The following is a 12,708-nucleotide window of genomic DNA, read 5'->3' on the forward strand; positions in this document are numbered from 1 at the left end:
AACATAAAGGATGAGATGAAGAGGAGAAGGATGTGAGCGGTGGAAGATAAAGTGGAGAGGAGCAAAATATGGGATGAAGAGTAGAAGGGGAAAAAGCGGTCACGAGGAAATAGGTGAAAGGAGGATGACAAAAATTGAAGGAATTGAAATAGGATATGGTAATTGATTTTCCGTGTATAACGAAGGAAACTTTAGAAGGAGGAAAATAGAAAAAGGGTGCGGCATATGAGAAGGGGAGGAAGGAAAAGGGAGAGGGAGATGGGGAGGAGCAAGCGACGAGGGGAATAAAAAGCTGTGTTATCATAAAACAACCACATTATCACTGAATTTAAACAAACATAGTTATTTACGTTTGTTGGGCTAAAGTTTTTTTTAGATTGTATTATAATATATTACTTCATATAAGAACTTTGAAATGCCACAAACGGACTGTCATATTGAGTTTTAATTTAAAAAGCGCAAACATCTTCTCCCTAAATTGTCTTTGCATCAGTATCGTAGCTAGGTTGTTGGGTGTGATATGTGATATGCTAATCAAATAATCCTCATACTATAGAATACTCACACATTTTGTCAAAAAAAGAATAAACACAATCCTAATAAATACATTTGACTCAAAACACGATATAAACACCAACCAAATTTCTGGCGGAAAACGAATGACTCATCTAGGTAAAATGTGCGGTTATTATAGTATATTCATGCTCCCAACAAAAATCTATACAAAATATTTACGATCGTTTGTAATATCTTATTTGCAATGACTCGCGCATCATCAAAAAAAAATATAACAATGAGAATTTCAAAGCGATTACATAGAACCCCAACTAAAATCAAAGAACGCTACTACACGTATCATACGTTAACGATTAAAATATCTTGGAAGACCGTGCGCATCGCGCGCAGTGCAACCAACTAGTTCATATTAAATACAGACAAGCTACATGAGTAATTGAGTATGCAACTTCCGGTGAAACTTAGGGTTTAGGGGTTTTTGATTCCAGTTTTTGGTAGTTAACATATACTTCGTACTCTTTCTCTCTAGTCCCTCCTTAAACTTGCAAAATTACAAACCAGAAGAAATATCCATGGCCAGCAGAAAACTTGTTCGCGATGTATTCTTCTCCAATAAACCATTCTTTCACAATTTTCCTACTTTTCAACAACAGGTTTTGTTCTTTTCCTCGTCTCCTACTTCAATTAATTCTTATATAAGACGGTGGTATCCGTTTTAACTGAAAAACTGTCTGGTACTTGACCCTGTTTATTGTCGTCTCAAGGGAGACTAATTGTTCTTACTTCCACTAATTTCCCCCAAATACTTTCTGGGTTTTTGGTAAATTTCTCTTCTTTCTGCAGGTACCGCAGTCAAATGCGAGATTAAGATTAATTGGAGGATATGGTTGTTCATCTAATCGTCAATTTAGTGTCTTTAATGAGTTTTCCAACAAGATTAAAGATGAAGCTTCAAGGTAAATTGATTATTTAATTACCAACTTATTATTTCAGTATTTTATATCCCCTTCCCAGTTTTGAATTATGCAGTTCTCGACACAATTTTCATCTTTGGTCATTCGGAAACATCCCTGCAATTTGCGGGAGCCATTGAGGGCACTGGTGTGATGTGTTTGCTATTGTATTATTATCTGGGATTTTGAGCTATGGGTTATGTAACTTATGTTGATTGTTACTCCCTATGTCTCAATCGTTTGTTTACTAGTCCCTCACAAAAAATAAAAGGGTAAACAAATGATTACGAGGGAGGGAATAATTTGAGTATTTGATTTTTCAAGGGTGGAAAGTATGGATGCATTGTATGTAATGTACTCGTATAGTCGTATGTTTCTATTCTTGTGTCATAATCGTTTTAAGCCAATTAAATGAGTGATTTTTCGTTTCGTCTCTGACGGATTATCTTCAAATTGAATACAATTGTGTTAGGAATTAGATTTAGTTCTATTTTGGGGGACCTGTGCGACATGTATAAGATAGGCCCCTTATTAGCGTCATACTTTGGGGTTGTTTGGTTGCCACCTAAAAAATATAGGCATTGGAAAATCCCATGATTTTGAAAAACATGAGTTGTTTGGTTGCCATAAATTTTGGAAAATGTAGGAATTATAACTTTCTAGGAACTTCCAATGCCTACATGATGTGGGAAGTTGCTTACCTACTCCCCTCTTGGTCATTGGAAGTTCCTGTGGAATTTAATTCCTACATGAGCAACCAAACACTTTTTCGAAATTCACCCGAATTGGATGAAGGAACTTAATTCCCATGAATTGTAGGTTCCTAGGAAAATTAAGTTTCTTGATCAACCAAACAACTCCTTTATATTTTTATGAAAGAATAAATTAATTTTAGGTTTTTTTACGTGGTACCCAAGGGCGGATTTCGAGGGGGTGATGGGGGGTGAACCCTCACCCCATTAATCTTGAAAAAAAAGATATATGTATATTTGTGTGTTTATATTTCATTAAATCTTAGTGGTTCAGTGGTAGATGCAATCATCCACCTTTGAGGCAACGCGGGATCTAACCCCTACAAGTGCATTTTTTAACTTTTACTTTTAAAATTGCCTATTCGCCTTGCTATCGCTCAGCCCCTGGAACTGCATTACAAAAATTAGGAGGTAAACCGTAAACACAACTTACAGAAGGGATTAATAAAGGGAATATACCAAGTTAATAGGTTAGTGATAACGTCACTCGAAAATATACTCTATTGTTAAATTGGTACCTCTTATCTTTTAAAAACATATGTGGTACCCCTAAACTTAATGAAAACTTCTTAAAACACCCAAAATGTTCTAAATAGCCCTTTTTAAATGTCTCAATAATGCACTTTATGTTGATTTTTTGGCGATAATTTGTCAAGCTATTATCACAATTCCGTTTACTCAATATTAAATATATTTTCTTTACTAAATTTAACCCTTAGAAAATTCAAAATTTATTAGTTTGATTGTTTTATGAACAATTTATAAAATTTAGGGGTACCAATGATGTTTTTTAAAACCAAGGGGTACCATGTAGAAATCGAAAAAATACGAGGGTACATGTAGAAAATCCCATTAATTTTAAAATAAATACATATTAAGTTTTACAAGAAAAACTACCAATATTTTATTTTCATTGTGTGCAAGACAAGACACCTCTAGTGTATAAATAAAAGTTTACACCTACATATGTCATTAGTTCGCTGTTATCTTGGTGGCAATGCTGGCAATCCGTCAATTATTTTAACGTAGACGCAGGTTCGACCCTTCGTAGATTCTATTTTATTTATTTCAGTTTTCAAAGGCAAATTAAGTTTCAAAAGAAAGTGGCTAATGAGAGTCGAACTAGGGATGTGTAGGATAGTGGCATGTATGCTTACCAGTTGAGTTACATGCTTTGTGTCGATAAACAGTGTACACAAAATAAATATATACTTTGTATATAGTAGCTGGGCGAATAATTGGGCCCCTTCGCACAGGTTGAACACCCTCTGGGCCGGCCCTGATTTAGTTGATATCGGAGAGGTGGTCTTTTGCTTCCCACTTTTGAGACGTATTTTCATCAAAGGTGAACAAATGATTGGGTCGGAGAGAGTATGTATCTATCTTTGTCATAACCGTTTTAAGCTAATTAAAAGAGTGATCTTTCGTTCAATGATGGATGGATTATCTTCAAATTGAATACAATCGCGTTAGGAATTAGATTTAGTTGATATCGGGGGGCTGGCTTTTGCTTCCCACTTTTTTTTTTTTTTTTTTTGTCTTACCTAATTGTATTAATTTTAATTTATTACGGTTGATAAAAATTGTTGGTTTGGATTACAAACTCTTGGTGAAACTATATTTTCTATTAAATTTATGTTTTTGTCTCCATTTTGTGATATCTGAGCTGATAACTGTGGCTACTTAACTTACATTGATTTTGTACTGTTATTTGAAATTTTCTTTTTACCTCCTCTGTCGTTTACTGGTGGTAGTAATAAGGAATTCCAACAGTCAGTCAAGCAGCTAAAGGAAAAGGCAGAGGAGCTCAAGGAAAAGGCAGAGGAGCTAAAGGAAAAGGCGGAAAAGCTGAAAGGTGTGAAGGAAGATCTGAAAGTTAGGTATGAGTTTCTGTCTCCTGCTTTTATTTCCTTTCCATATAAAAGTAGTCTTGTGTAAGATCGATGTATGAATACAAGTCATTATCACAATTATGAAATGAGTCGTATCACATGAAATTGGACCGTTGTAAGCATACTACGGTCTCAATTGAGTTTTTTCGTGCATATATATAGCCAGGGTGAATTCTTTGAGTGGACCTCTGATATGCAAACGTTTTATTATTTCAATGCAGAGTGAAGCAGACGACTGAGCAGCTGCACAAACACGTAGATGGTGTGTGGAAAGAAGCTGAAGAAACTGCAAAGAAGGTTTGTTAATCATGCAAATGCAAGTAGTGATAACTATGCTATTTTTTTAAAACGATTTGTAAGGCTGCCATCATACTTTTTAGTTCTAGAAATGCTTGCTGGCTGTAATGATTAATTGGTTCATAGTTCATAATTCTTATGCTTTGACACAATAGCCCGTCATTTTAATTCTCTCTTGAAGGCCTAATCAAAACAACTAATAATGCTCTACTATATACTTGAGTTGTTAGTGTCGTTTTTGGGTGCATCTTAGAGTCTGCTAGTTTTGCTTTCGCGTATATTCAATGGCTTCAGTAATTAATATTATCCCAGTTTAATTATCAGTTAAAAGATGCTTCTCTCAGCTTCCTACTCATTGTTATTGTTTGCCATCATTCTTCTGTGCAATACAATTATCTTCAAATGTTGCTGATACTTTTGTGTGTGTGTGTGTGTGTGTGTGTGTGTGTGTGTGTGTGTGTGTGTGTGTGTGTGGGTGTGTGTGTGTGTGGGTGTGTGTGTGTGGGTGTGGGTGTGGGTGTGGGTGGGTGTGGGTGTGGGTGTGGGTGTGGGTGTGGGTGTGCGTGCGCGTGCGTGTGTGTCTCTCCCATTTGTTAACGTGTGGAGTTCAGCTGCAAGAATTAAGTGGTCGTTTGGTTAAAAGCGGTAGAATGGCATGGATTGGAATCTCATACCATAGAGGTATGGATTTAGAACCCCATGCCATCTTAAAGTTGTTTGGCCTGATATTTATTTAACTCTATGGGGGAATGGAGTTGGAAACTTAGGGGGAAAATAAGGTATGAAATTCTAGGGGTTTGGAATGGACTTAGAATACATCGAGTATCTAACTCCATTCCAAAATTAACCAACCAAACATTGAATGGACTGAATCCATTCCAGTCCATTCTAAAATACCCCCAATCAAACCCCCCTTAAGTGCCTTGAATTTTATGTGCTATCCTTTTCGTGGAAATTAATTTTGAAAATATGAATTTTTTTGAATTGGGAATATACCCTTCTGCGAGTTTCTTATGTGTTTAACAGGCTCTGTGTCCTGGTTTCGGCAGGTTTCAGCAAATATGAAAGAGAAGATTTCAGCTGGAAAAGAAGAGGTCTGTCTATTTCTCAAGTGGCCACCATTTTATGCAATTAATAGATTATACCACCAGTTGTATGATTTAGAATACGAGCTCTGTACTAAAGTTTTCGAGTTTTGTTTTAAAGAATCTGAGTTATACGGTAAAGTTTCTGAATTCACACACTTAAACATAAAAAAAAAAAATTGAAAATCTCAGAAAAATTACACAAGCTCGGATAAATGTATAGTGGTTGTACAATGCTTATTATACAACCGGAGGTATAGTAGTATTTGTGCATTTTAGGTACAAAAATAATTAATTGTGCAATGCTCATGTTGGCCTCTATCATTTCTTAGGTCAAAGAGACACTAGGTTTGGGAAAGCAGGAGTGTTCTGAAGGCAATGGTGCCAATTTTAAGGATGGGACTAAGGCATCATCTGGCGAAGAACATCGACAATCCGAGTCTGGGAGCACTGCAGAAACCATATTTAATAAATTTAGATCGACTTTTAGTTCATCTTCGCCCAAAATTTCATTCGCCTTCCAGAAATTGAAGGAAGCAAAAGTCGCTGACCTGGCGAAGAAGAGTTATGAAATCGTGAAGGATGAATTGAATGGAAAACCAAATAAGAGGAAGCGAATGCAATACGCAACTTCATCTTCGCAAGCTGGAGATATCAGTGATAGAACTGAAGTTATTGTGGTACCCGTGAAACAGTCCCCATGGAGCAAAAAGTGGGAGGAATTTAAAGAAAAGGTAAAGTTTGCTTGCAATTATGTCGCAACTTAATTGTATTGGCTTGCCGTCAGTACATTTCTTCTTACCATGATCAAAATCTCATGATCATTTTTAGATGCAACGTCATCCGATGTTCAAACGCGCTTCTGTGATTAGTGAACCTGTCGTGATAAAGAGCCAAGAGGTACCTTTTAAATACAATTTTGTTTTACATTTTCTCCTTTTTGCAAGTTGAAAGTTCATTTATGAACATAAAACGCAGCTATGTTTTTACTGAATGTGCCACAAGTTACTACCTCCATCCCATTTTTACAGTTTCTACGTGACCCCGTGACCCCTTGGCGGTCAATCAATAACTTGACCATTAAATGGACCATTAAATGTTCTAGATACACCACCACCACCACCACCATAGCTTTAATCCCAAAATGATTTGGGGTCGGCTGACATGAATCATCCTAGAGAACCGTTCATGGTGAACGCACACCTCAAAATGTGAAAATATAGAAAAGGAAAAGTGAAAAACAAAAGGGGAGTGAAACATAATACACAAGCCAGATCTCTTTTATAAAAACTTAGAATTTAAATCGAGAATAAAGATTAAAACGATTTTGAAAACGAAGTAAAACTTAAGGGTTCGGAAATACCGTAAAAGTGAACCAAGTATTAATATATATAAGAAAGTTGTTGGTAAAAAAGTTGTAATACATTTGAAAAGAACAAATAAATTTTTAAAACTTAAATAAAAACACTAAATGTTTCAAATAACATCAAATACTAAAAATTCACATGTATCATTTCCCTCCATTGTGCCCTCTCCGTCACCATTCCCTCATCATCAAGAGAAATCTCATATCGTACTCTATCACTCTCAGCCATGTCTGTTTGGTCTCCCTCTACCCCTAGCAACCTTTTCTGTTCCCCAAGTCTCCGGCCTCCATAGACCATCTTAGTCGATTTTCCATTATTTTGTCCTCTATTGGCACCACTTTCACCTTTCTCTAATCACCCTCATTCCTTAATCGATCTTTCCTTGTATGACTGCACATCCACCTCAACATACGCATCTTTGCCACACTCATTTTTTGAATGTGACAATGTTTCACGGCCCAACACTCGGAGTCGTAAAGTAAGGCACACCTAGTCGCCGTACGATAAAATTTTCCCTTTAATCTTTGGGGCATATCTTTATCGCATAAAGACCCTGTAACATTTTTCCATTTCAACCATCCCGCTTTAATTCTGTGGGCCACATCTCCGTCTAGCTCCCCATCTTCTTGAATAATAGATCTTAGATATAGATATAAAGAAATCTGACCCTTAACAACATTTCCATTGAAAATAATACTGCCCACCTCTGTCGATCTCGACCCCGCCCACGTTACACAGACACCTCAAACACTCAGTCTTACTCCTACTTAGCCTAAACCCACGAGTCTCCAAAGTATGCCTCCATAATTCCAACTTTCTCTCAACCCCCTCTTTCGTCTCATCAATCAACACAATATCATCTGCAAACATAATACACCAAGGGTTGTCATCCTGAATATCCCTTGTCAACTCATCCATAACTATAGCAAAGAGAAAAGGACTAAGTGCGGAACCTTGATGCACCCCAATGGTAATGGGAAATTTTTGCGTTCTCCCTAACATTAGTGCGAACACTTGCACTAGCCCCCTCATACACCTCCTTTATGAGGTCAATATATTTTCGAGACATGCCCTTTCTCGCCAAAGCCCATCAAAGTACTTCTCTCCGTACCCTATCATATGCCTTTTCCACGTCAATAATTCGTCTCGTCCCGATGGTGTTCCATCGACTGTCTCATGATAAAAATTGCATCCATAGTCGATCTCCCACGCATAAATCCAAATTGGTTTCCCGAGATGTCTACACATTTCCTAAGCCTTTGCTCGATTATCCGCTCCCATAATTTCATCGTATGACTCATAAGTTTAATTCCCACTCTTGGATATCACCTTTATTCTTATACAAAGGAACAAGAGTGCTTCTCCTCAAAGCTGATGACATCTTGTTGCTCCTCCAAATCTTGTTGAAGAGCATGGTTACCCATTCGATTCCTTTCTCCCCCAAGCCCCTCCAAACTTCTATGGGTATACCATCCGGTCCCTCTGCTTTCTTCGACCCCATCTTCCTTAACGCCTTTCTAATTTCAGTCTTTTGTATTCTACGCACAAATTCCCGATTAACCATGCTTGGCGTTACTTGTACATCCCTAAAGGCCAAAACCTTGCTCCTGATGTCCATTGAATAAAGTATCAAAGTAAGAACTCCATCTAGCCTTTATTTCGTTATCCTGAACCAGAACCTTGTCGTCCATATCTTTTACACACCTAACTCTCCCCATATCCCTCGTCTTTCGGTCTCTTATGCGGGCCAGTTTATACATATCCTTCTCTCCTTCTCTCGTGTCCAACCTGACATACACTTCTTGGTTAACTTTATATATGTAAAAATGTAACTTAAAATTTTTCATGTATGATTTATCTAAATAACTATTTTCTTGTTACTCCCTATGATTCATAAATACCTTCCACTAATGTATTAATACAAGAATACAAAAGTATGATTAGGATACTAATGTTTGTGTTTTTGTTCTTTTTTACACCTTAAAGACGAATATATTATATTTACTTAGAGCCCAAAAAATTCAAACACAAGTATCTATATTTCTAATAAAATTTTTTAATTTCACGTGCTTAATAGTCAATATGAAGGTAGTAATGCAACATAGGAGGTATCAAATAAGGTTGCTATCGGTTATCAAGTGTAACATCGGTTCAGTTTGGGTTTATCCGATTTTCCGGTTCTTTTGGGTTCGGTTTTGCGTGGTTCAGGACAAGTCGGGTCGGGTCAACTTTTGCCGGCTCTCAACCCAAGGGAAGGAAGTAAAGCTATGACTCCTATGAGAAGTCCATTCCTCGGGTAAATTTGAAAATATCGCTAAATTTTAGGTCATGCTAGAAAGATCAGTTCAATTTACATATTATTTTCAGTTAGATAGACTATAGAGTTGATGGACATTGCCTGAATATTCTCTCCATTATCTTATGTATATCCTAAAAGACTGTCGTTCTTGGAGACAAAATATCCTATCAAGAATCATTTTATACATATTCTGCTAAGTTATAAAGAGTCTTCAATTGGCCCCTCCTAGTCAAAACCAGTATTATACTTAAGTAAGCAACTTTCAGCTATGTCATTACCCATTACCTTATGCAACTTTTGTTGCTGAACATATCTCATAATTTAAATTTTATAATTTGCTTCAAATTATGTCAGTTGGCAGAAGATTTGCAGGAAAGGTGGGAGACCAGTGACAGTCCCGTTGTACATAAGATTCAGGAGTAAGTTTGATTATTCCAATTCATTTATGTCTACTAATGAATTAGTTATACAACCACTTATACATACTTCTAACCTCATTTGACAGTATAAATGACCAAGTATTTGGAGAAAATGATGCTGCTCTTTCTTTTAAAGAGATACGTCGCCGTGATCCGTATGTTTCTTTTTGTACCTCTAGTAAAAGTTTATTTAATTTGTCTTTTGTAAAAGCTTTGAAAACATACCATTCTCGTTCCGCAGCATTTTTTCCTTGCCGGACTTTATAGCCGACGTCCAGGAAGTCATCAAGCCAGTTTTGAATGCATATATCAAGGTTAATTTGGAAACCTTTATATACTTTTTCTTTTATTTCCCTTTGTGATAAAGAAGTACTGAATTTGTATCTGAATTTGTTATCTCAGGGAGATTTCCAACTCTTGGCCAAATATTGTAGCACTGAAGTAGTTGAGCGATGTAAAGCAGAGCACAAAGTTTTTGAAACGCAGGGTATATTCTTTGATAACAAGGTCAGGTGTTGCTGCACACTTGTATAAATTTTTAAGTGTTACTGCTCAATTGAGTAAGTTGCGATGTTAGTTGGATTGGGATATAGGTGTTGAGATATCCAAGTATTGGGCATGCCATGACTTTGCAAAACTAAGCGTCTATCCTGAAATGAAAATATGGTTACGGCTTGGTGACTTTTAATTGTAAGATAAGATACAAATATGTCAAGTTTTTTCATTGTGAAATATAGATTGGATGTTTAGGAAATAACTCATTAGATCATCAAAGATCCTGCAAATTGATTTATACACGTGTCCCCTCGTTTACCTTTGTCATGTGAGCATCCTCTTATGTCCCTTCTAGGAGCAGTGTCAGATTGGTTAGGATTGGGTACGAATCTAGATCCATAACCTTAGTGTCGTGTCAGAGACACATATAACCTCGGAAGGCCAGAAAGGTGAAGAGTTGTACTAACTTGTAGAAGAGTTGGTTAAAAAAATCTCTCGATTTTTCAAACTTCTTTGCCTAACTTTTTCTCTAGCCTATCACTTTATGTTTGTCTTGCTTAGGTAGTCTTGATTCAAGGAACTATTCGGTCATGGATTCGGGAAACAAATTATTGTGGTACTTGCCTGCTAGTGCTGTTTCCTTCACTTATCTAAGTTGGAAAGGGAGTGTATGTGTGTGTGTGCGCGCTCGCGCGTTTGTGTGACTCATACTAAAATTAAGTTTCTGAGACACTGTCATCGCTTGACTTCTATGAAATTCTCTTAATGCATACCATCTTTCCTTTTGTTACCTAGGTCTAACTATTTTTTCGGTTGTGCAGATTTTGCATATTTCTGAGATGGATGTGAGAGAGACTAAAATGATGGGGAACACACCCATAATCATTCTTGCTGTATGCATCCTGGACTTTTTAAATCTTTGATATTACTCTGCAGCATGGTATAATAAAATCCCTATAAGTTAACACCCGTCACGTAAAAGAATTTCTGGCCGTTGCGAGTTAACTGTATTAAATTCCCTTACATGATGCCCCTTAAAAAATGCAGAAATTGTGGGTGTGCGAACCGATTTTTCAAAAGATTGTTTATTTCCTGATATTTTCGGGACTACTTTGTAATGCCTGTATTTTTTTTTAAGAAAATATTGGGAAACATGTGTATATGGAAATGTTGTACTCATATAATTAAGTGCATTTTGTGAACGAAAAGTCTAAAATTAAAGACGCACCCCTTGGTGATTTTCTCCTATACCGAACTAATGTTGTTTGTCTATCAGTTCCAAATCCAGCAAGTTTATTGTGTACGTGATCGTCAAGGCTCAATAACGGAGGGTAGCAAGGTAAATCTACACTCTTAACTTTCCTGCTATTGCTAGACCCAATCTGGGTAATATATTTTAATGCCAATTTAATCATTTGATGCTGTAGTATGGTTCGTAACTCTTTAATCTCATTTTCTACCTGAGATTCATGACGAGCACTAATTCTGAAAAGAATTTCCTCCATTATTCCAATACAGGAAGATCAATGAGTAGATCTATGCTAAACACCAAGAATTTTAGTTATATAATTGTCGTCCTTATAATTGACTCCAAATTCTTTCGGGACCTAGGGCTTGTTGTTTGTAATGGTGTTGTAGTTACGTCTTCCCACCCCATCCCTTCTATTCCAGTCATGTAGAACAAGACTAGGGGGACGTTTGGTTTGAGCAAGCGAAAAGGAAAGGAATCGGAAAAGGGTAACAAGGGGTAAGGAATGTAATTACCCCAATCTTGTCCCTAAATAAGATCTTCGCCCTTTCCACCATCTAATCCTAGTTTCGCCCTCCCCGAAATCATTTTGATAATACTGCTTGCTTCTTAGATGAAGATTGCACGAAAATGAAAAGAATTTGTGAAATTCTGTTTGTTGGTAATGTTTGAGCAGGACACTATCCAAACTGTATATTATGCTTGGGCAATGCAACAAATGGACCCAGAAGACATTAAAGAAGACATGATTTACTCGATGTGGAGGCTAAGAGAAATGCAGCAGTTCGGCATAACAGCTCTTATTTAAGTTGTACCGTTTATTATGCTTGGGCAATGCAACAAATGGATCCAGAAGACGTGATTTACTCGGCCTGGAAGCTAAGAGAGATGCAGCAGCTACGCGTAGCAGCTCTTAAGTTGCACCTTTTCTTAAGCTCGTTTTTTGTACTTTTATTATTCGATTGTGTGAGATCCCGTATAAAGTCTCCTTTTTGAAATAAATAATATGGAGGAGTCGCAGGTAGGTTTTATAAAAAACATACAAAAATAATTTTGACAGACAATGCCCCTTTTGATCCATGTTATGGGGACTGTTCTATCACTCCGGTCTAAACTAAAGATTGCGGATTCGGGGGTAAAGGTAGGATCATGGAATATGTTAGGCACCCGGATCGCCCATCAAACCGATGACCTCTACTATCGATTTGTAATATTATATATTTGACGAAATTTAAACTAAAAGATTGTTAAAACCAAATTTTATACAAGATGATACAAATTATTTACAAGGACAAGTTACGAGGTTAGTTTATATATAATTATACAAATTATACGATAAATAAAGAAATAAAGAAAATAAAATAAATAAAAGAGTGAAGTAAAG

The 12,708-nt window shown here is 36.6% G+C and overlaps 1 protein-coding gene across 1 annotated transcript; it reads left to right on the forward strand.

The window, feature by feature from the left end:
- Window positions 1-923: 923 nt before the first annotated feature.
- Window positions 924-12,388, forward strand: LOC141626298 (mitochondrial import inner membrane translocase subunit TIM44-2-like). The gene is made up of 14 exons (XM_074440190.1): window positions 924-1,169; window positions 1,360-1,472; window positions 3,976-4,101; window positions 4,335-4,410; window positions 5,460-5,504; window positions 5,828-6,229; window positions 6,327-6,395; window positions 9,516-9,580; window positions 9,667-9,735; window positions 9,822-9,894; window positions 9,983-10,087; window positions 10,897-10,968; window positions 11,352-11,414; window positions 12,001-12,388. The coding sequence occupies exons 1-14, from the start codon at window positions 1,089-1,091 to the stop codon at window positions 12,130-12,132; spliced, it is 1,491 nt and encodes a 496-aa protein (XP_074296291.1). The 5' UTR covers window positions 924-1,088; the 3' UTR covers window positions 12,133-12,388.
- The last annotated feature ends 320 nt before the right edge of the window (window positions 12,389-12,708 follow it).

The sequence above is a fragment of the Silene latifolia genome, chromosome Y (genome assembly GCF_048544455.1).
Source record: "Silene latifolia isolate original U9 population chromosome Y, ASM4854445v1, whole genome shotgun sequence".
NCBI lineage: Eukaryota > Viridiplantae > Streptophyta > Magnoliopsida > Caryophyllales > Caryophyllaceae > Silene > Silene latifolia.

Bases quoted from the DNA above. Each gene is read 5' to 3' on its own strand.
- LOC141626298 (XM_074440190.1), top strand. From the start codon at position 1,089: ATGGCCAGCAGAAAACTTGTTCGCGATGTATTCTTCTCCAATAAACCA. The intron at 4,102-4,334 runs GTATGAGTTTCT...ATTTCAATGCAG, and splicing joins AAGGAAGATCTGAAAGTTAG to AGTGAAGCAGACGACTGAGC. The intron at 9,736-9,821 runs GTATGTTTCTTT...CTCGTTCCGCAG, and splicing joins GAGATACGTCGCCGTGATCC to CATTTTTTCCTTGCCGGACT.